General features: G+C 37.1%; 1 protein-coding gene across 1 annotated transcript in view; it reads left to right on the forward strand.

Moving 5' to 3' along the window:
- lmbrd1 (LMBR1 domain containing 1) overlaps positions 1–6,391 on the forward strand; it is a 184,775-nt gene extending 178,384 nt beyond the window's left edge. The window contains exons 15-16 of the mRNA XM_073056502.1: positions 4,310–4,401; positions 5,767–6,391. Of these exons, the coding sequence (XP_072912603.1) occupies positions 4,310–4,401; positions 5,767–5,889 (215 nt within the window). The 3' untranslated portion in view covers positions 5,890–6,391. The remainder of the gene's footprint in view (positions 1–4,309; positions 4,402–5,766) is intronic.
- Positions 6,392–7,531: the final 1,140 nt, after the last annotated feature.

Below are 7,531 nucleotides of genomic sequence, written 5' to 3' on the forward strand. Positions count from 1 at the left end.
TTTCTGTATGTCATGACTGATTTCCTCTCTTCCACCTCTCCCACCCTCTTCCCCACCATTCCCCCCCCCACTCTTCCCACCCCCCCCCGTGTAAAATATGAGAAGATAAAACATGCCATCTCCTGTGTTCACATTGTTAACGAAATCTCCCTGTCATTTAATACAGTTTGGGACATCTGTTTTGTCACTTAAAATTATGGATGTTTGTATTTGCATGGTGCCATCCTTCAGCGATGTGACAGAGAGGTATATATTGGGTGTTTGGTGTTTTGTGCTCAGGTCAGGCTCTGGTACTGGGACCTTCAAAGCGGATCCAGCAATTGGGATGTATTCCCATTGTAATAGGAATTTTGGAATGTTAATGTGTCTAAACTCAAGATATTAAAAGTAGGTAATTATAGCCATTTAAACTGCAGTTAATCATGGAGAAGTAGAACACAACATTGTAGTGTTGTGTGCCACGAGAAGAGGAATAGATTCAGTCTAGAAGATCTATTTACCGTAGATGTCGGATTATAAGCCGCTACTTTTTTCCCACATTTTGAACAGCTTTGAACACTGCGGCCTTTACTACAATGCGGCTAATGCATGATTTTTTTTCATGCCGCCAAAAACATTTTGCCTCGTAACAGTAGACCAATAAAATTGATGAGTAGTTCACAGAGGTCCAATGAAATTGTACGATAAATCAAGCGCACTTTCACAATTAAATGATTGTAAATCAGTCATTTGTACTCACCCTCATCAACATGGAAAACACTCGAAGAAAAGCATTGTGCTGCCTTTATGGCAGTTATTTAGTTTATAATATTTTCGCTTAGTAATTCATTTGTTAGTATTTTCTAGTTAAAGTTAGAAGTGTTTTAACTATATTTGTTTTCTGTACTACATCCCGGGATGCTATGACGTCACATCCGGTTTCGCCGCGTCTTGTGGGAAATACCGGTTTGCGATAAACGGGAAGGTGGGGGGCGAGCGGCATTAGACCCGAGCGAAACGCTGCTTTTAAGTTAAAGGCGATCAATAACTTTTCCTGGTAGGCTGCAGTATATATATTTTTTACCAGTCGTTAGGAGATATTGGAATGTTGTTCAGTAAAAAAGTATACGCAACGTAATTTGTGTGTTACCGATACGTATGTATATTTAAAAGTAGCCGCGTTACAGGCACGGTTCGAAAAAAAGCATTTGCAATATGTATTTGTTTATGTTACCATATGGATTTAATTAAAAGTTAAAAAATCCTCACGTGTAATATCTTTCTGTGTAAATATCTCATATTACAACGTGGGACACCTGCGGCCTAAAATCCGGTGCGGCTTGTACAAGTACAAAATTGATTTTCTTTCTAAAATTAGAGCCAGCGGCTTTTAATCAGGTGCGCTCTGTAGTGCGAAATCTACGGTATTTTAAATAAAGGTCTTTTATATCTACCATTTCTAGTTTTCAGTGACTCAGTCACAACCACAACAGTCCTCATTTGAATTAACTATCTCCATAATTTTATAACTCATGAATAGCTCCAGTGCTCTCCACAAAATTTCCTGTATCTCAGATTTCCTTACTTATACTTGAACTCAGTCATAACAAAAATGTTTTTGATGTTCACCTTTCTAATTACTCACCACCTGCAAGTTTGCTTTCTTCATTCAGTGAGCCAGCACATTTCGATCTTTCTGTACAGAAATATTTATTGTTTAGTCAATGTTTAAAATGACAAGATTTTTCATGTTTTCACAACAGGATATAACTTAATATTTTCCCCTCATTATGCTCAATTAGTACATTTTCTGTCACTTAGTAAACCTGAGTAAATTACTTATAATTATCTGAGACCAATGTGCAGCTTAATTTCTCAAGCTGCTTTAGGAGTCTTGAATATTTCAGCACTATCTGTCCATTAATTTCAGAAGGATGTCTTTTAGGATTGGGATAGCCTAATAACTACAAGCTTTAAAGTAGGAATGAAAATTAATTTTCTCTTGGAGTTGTGCAGTGAAGATTATATCTCTTATGAACAGAATCTACACTGTTCAGAGCAACTGTGTAGAGTAGCACTTGGGTCCCCTGTAATATTCTCAGTTATAGACAACAAAGCTATAACTTTTGGATTTGTGACTAAAGCTCTTCATTGCTACATTTTGCTATTTCAGGGAAAATGCCATCTTGCTGCCAGGGCTTTTTTGGTTTTAGTTGGGATGTAGCCTTTTCATTGCCTTGTTGGTCAAGAATGTTATTGAGGGTGAGCCCAGATAAAGTCATATGCACTCAAAGGTGAAGGAGTAAGTTGGAGTTGAAGAAGATTTCTAAGGTCCTTTCCAGCAGATATTGACTTCCTGCCTTTCAGTGATATGGGACCTTAAGAGGGGTCTTTGCCCAAAATGTCAGTTGTTTATTAATTTACCTAAATGCTGCCAGACCTGAGTTTCTCCAACATTTTGTGAATGTTGCTTTGGATTTCCGGCATCTGCAGAAAAGCTTGTGTTTATATGGGGCCTTAGATGTTTGGACTCTACATGGTGTTTGCATTGCTGAAGAACACAAGTGTGTCATGACTGTCAGCAAATCATTAAGTCTCCTGCATTTTCTGTCATCATTATCATTTCCTTAGGGTTCCTTGGATCTCTGCCTTCAGGTGCCTCTAAAGCTGCTTTATTCCCCGAGGCATGGTAGTTTTTTCCAATCTAGGAAGGTTGTGTGCTTGCAGTTAATGAGCTCCTGGATCTCTTGTTCATTCTCATCAAATCAATCTTGATTCTTACTGCTGGAGAAGCCAAGAGTTTCTTCACAATTGCCAATTAAAGTGGACTTCACAGAAGCCCATAAGCTATGGATACCTTACAGCTCCTGTAGGTTTGGAATTGATAGGTTGTTTGTGAGGCAAAAAGAACCAGCCATGTGGGTCTCTGGAGCCTCAGTCTTTAAATTCTTGCTGAAGTACTTCATTTGTAGCACAGGTAATTATCGGCATATTTTTTACAGAAAAAGCTCAACGTGCTCAAGGTGATCAATTGTCCTGTCTATAATTATGGACTTCACTAATTTCCTGACAGTCTCTCTTTGGTATCTTTCTTTTACCTTTATTCAGTGCCAGAGTGACGCATGCAATTGTCCTATCTAAAACACGTCGCCAATCCTCGGATATTGTGAGGAAGACAACTGCATTTCTTTGATTGAATTTTCAAACCATGAAAGCAGCTTGCATGGGAGATTTGTAACTTTTTCTATACATAGAATATAGAACTGTACTGCACAGTATGGGCTTTCAGCCCACGATGTTGTGCTGACCTACAGTATATAAATCTGCTCCATGATGAACCCTTCCCTCCAACACAGCCCATGACCCTCCATTTTTCTTGTATTGCTTTTCATTTCAATCTTGTTTATTGTTAATTTGAGTTAATTTCAACAATTCTAGTCTTTGATTTCTTGGGGGTTGTAGAACAACATTTTGAGCAATCAGATTAGTGCAAGGGTGGAAGATTACTAAGGAAGTAAAATATATTGTTCACTAAAAATATTGTAAGTTGTGTTATTGCATACCATGTAATTAATCTGATGTTTTCTCACCCATTTCAAATAGCATTTGTCAAATTGAATTAAGGCTACACACTATTCTGATGCTTATAATGAGAAAACAATTCTAATGCATTATTGCAATATTTGTTCATTTTCGTAATAATAAAGCATTATTTAGCACAAGGATGAAAGAAGGGAAATGGAGCATTATGAGCAGTTTTGGAGGGAAGGGATCAACCATGGAATGGGTTAAAATGTTGGCACTACCCACACTGTGCTATTCTCATAATCTGTTTCTGAAACAGCTATCCAGTTACAGGTTTTTACTTCAATTGCAAATATTTTAAGCTGAAAAAATTAAATTGATAAAATGCTCAGTGAAAATGAATTAAAATATTTTTGAATTAAAACTCTCATACTGATTTATGTGGTTTCAGCAACAAGCAAATATTCAAACTGCTTGAAATAACAGATGTTGGGATGTAAGCTTGTATTTGGATCCTCCTTGAGGGAAATCCATTCAGATTCATTCAGTAGCATTTTGGTGTCATCGGGTTAGAATCTTTTGAATTTGAATGTGGTGGTGCTGGAACCTAATAATCTCTCATTTAGGCTTGACTGAACAGGGTGTTCAGCATGTTTAGAAAATTCAGGGCAAGCGAAGAAATTGAGACTGGTAAAAAAAAAAATTTATACAGGCAAATCAAATTGTTCTATGATATAATTTAGTCAAGAATTATTGACCGTTTTCTGTTCAAGCCATTGAACATGATTTTTGTTCTGAACTTTAGATCAATGCACCGTGACAAGAACATACCTCTTCCTTCACAAGTTCTGGTTCTTCAATGTTGTTTACTACTTTGGCAACTGGGCATTCATTGCAGTAAGTTCTTTGTTATTGTTAAGATCATAATTTGACTGCTGGAAAATTTTAACGTTTGAACTGATCTCTCTAAAACTTGCAGTGAAGTGTAGACCGATGGAAGGTATTGCTTTTCCAGTGATGTGATGTCACACTTTGTAACTTTAAGGTGTAGCTGATCTCTTTGTATTTTTCCTTCTAAATATGAGTGGATTTTCCAGGAAACCAATGCAACTCCAGAGCAATGAAGTGGGAAAGACACCAGAAGCCAATTTTCTAACTGCCTATTTTTATTGTCACCTTTGAGATTTTCTGTCAGAAGCAATGCAGTATTTAAGTATATTTACTGTAGCTCCAGTTTATTCATGTCTGTCCACAGAGATACTCTTGCTTTCTCGATGATTATTGTCTGTAGCACCATAAGTTGTTGCATTACTGATGACCAAGAGCAGTGATGTGAGAAAGTGTTCCCTACCAATACTGATTTTCATCAGCAAACCTTTAGCTAGATCCCTGAAATAACGTACATGTGAAGTACTTATGATAATAATTAGATGTAGAAAAGCTAAAATATCTAAAATATGTTCAAAGAAAACAATGGCATCTGAACTGTGGCAATGCTAGATGGCAAATCTTTGTTGTTTTAAGCTCTTTCCATCTTTATGCTCCTTAGTTTGGTTTCATGTGCATTCCTCCAGTCTGAGTTTCACCCTGAGGAAAAAAAAGTGTTTCCTAATGTTACATTGCAGGAAATGTAACAGACTCTTAAACCATGAAAAACATCCCCATAGTATTTGGCTATCAAACTAGCAATGATTTTTATATATTTCTCAAAAAAAGTTATAAATTTATATATTAACAAAAATTATTTTAATTGCCCTGTCTAAATCGCCTCCTCCTCCTTGGATGTTCTTTTAAACCCCAGACATGAAGCAAGTCTCAACTCAAAACATTGACTAATCCTTTGTCTCCACAGATGCTGCTCCACTTTCAGCAGTTCATTATTGATTCAAGATTGCAGCACCTGCAGTCTTGTGTCTCTTTCTTTAAAACCCATCACTGAGTAACACATAATTTTTCTTGACATTTTCCCCCTATATCTTGACTTCAATTTTGCTTTGGTATCATTTGGTACTTTAGTTATTCATGTTGCTGTTGTTGAAGGTATTATTTGGAGAATGGATCTGCACTGTGTTTACGTTGCTTGGGAATTCTTAATGATAACATTGTTATTCTTAATCACAAACTCAACATTTAGTTTTATTCCTAATGGTTACCCTGTGATTTCTATACCTCACTGAGCATTGCAATCATGAAACTTCTTGTTTTAAATGTCACCTTTTAAATTTACAATTAATGCTTTGCATTAATGTTTCTTGTTTGCAGATCTTCGTAATTGGGCTAATTGTCTCTTGTTGCAAAGGAAAGCGATCAGTCATTGAGGGGGAAGTAGATGATGATGATTCAGACTTGAGTGATGACGATTTCATGGAGAGACAGCAAGCTTAATTCCATGATGCATACATGTGAAAAGAATCTTCATATTCCAGTATTTATGACAGTATGGAAAATCTATTTCATTTGTTCCTCTTTTGAGTGAAAACTTTGACAAAGGGGTCTAGGTGGTGTGTGAAGTTAAATAAAATTGAATAAATGTTAACTTCAAAACTTAATCAAACTTTCACAAAGGCATTGGAATGGGATTCTATCATTCTTAAACAGCCTCAAATGAAGCAAGATAATTTGCTGATCTCTGCACTCAATCTCTGGAATTACATATATTGTGTTTTTTGCCACTTGCCGTGAAGTCACAGACTTGGGTAAAATATGCTCTTTTTAGCTTGGATGCATACAAAACTCACTAGTGTAATGTATGTTTTGGTTAACAGTTTTCCTGATAAATTTAACTTGGGTAATCACTGACTGCCAAGTTCAATTGAGCAGCTTACAAAGGTTATCTAATGTGATGTAGAAGTTGTTAATTTTATAATAAAACTACTACAGAAGCGTATAGGATTTTTTGTTTTACCTTTTCTGTCAACCATGGTGTTACACAGACTACCTCCCAATATCCCTCGTACTTTAGTCATTGTGTTGCCAGGTGTCAATCCTTGTGGTGTAGCATCGTATGTTGGAGTCATACACCACTTAAAAATGAGGCATGTTGCTGTGGCTTTTGATCTTTTGTTTATTCTTCTCAATTTTATTTCACCTATAAGTGACATTAAAGTGAAGGCAACAAGTTGAAATGTGGCCACAATAGATAATTTACATCCTTGATCACTGCATCAAAATGATTAGAACAGTTAACAAAGTTCCATATTGCCTCCTTGGATAATGTAATATGTGGAGGAAGCTCTAACCTGGAACAATCATAGCTGATAACGTATACATTATAAATGTTTTTGAACTTGCTGACATTTTCAGTTGAGCTTCATTGTAATATTATTTGTATATTAATGCAAGGAATCATGTATAATAAGAATCAGAATCTTATTATTATCAAATTTCAAATTTATTATCAAAATACTGTATGTATACCACATACAACCTTTAGATTCATCTTGCAAGCACCCACAAAACAAAAAAACATAACATAATCCATGAACAACAAAGACTGACAGACGTACAATGTACAAAAGAGGGCAAATCGTGCAAGTAGTTTTATTTAAAGAAAGGAAAACAAGTAATACATAGAACATGAGCTGCAGAGTCCTTGAAAGTGAGTCCCTCGGCTTTGGAGTCAGTTCAACACTGAGGTGAGTGAAGCTGGTCCAGGAGCCCAATGGCTGCAAGGCAACAACTGCTCTCGAACTTGGCAGCGTGGAATCCAAGATTCCTGCACCTCCTGCTCAACCTGGCCGTGTGCTTAGAGTCTGTGCAGGGCAGTTGGCCGGGGTTTTCATGGACATTTTCAATCTGTCCCTGGCCCAGGCAGTTGTCCCCACAAGCTTCAAGATCACCACCATCGTGCCCCTGCCAAAGCATTCCACTGCTTCGAGCCTGAGTTACTTCCACCCAGTTGCACTCACCCCCATCATTGCAAAGTGCTTTGAGAGACTGGTTCTATCACATCTGAAATCCCGTCTGCCCACTACCCTGGACCCCCATCAATTTGCCTGTCGCACCAACAGGTCAACAAGAGGACGCC

This window comes from Hemitrygon akajei, chromosome 9 (genome assembly GCF_048418815.1).
Source record: "Hemitrygon akajei chromosome 9, sHemAka1.3, whole genome shotgun sequence".
Lineage (NCBI taxonomy): Eukaryota > Metazoa > Chordata > Chondrichthyes > Myliobatiformes > Dasyatidae > Hemitrygon > Hemitrygon akajei.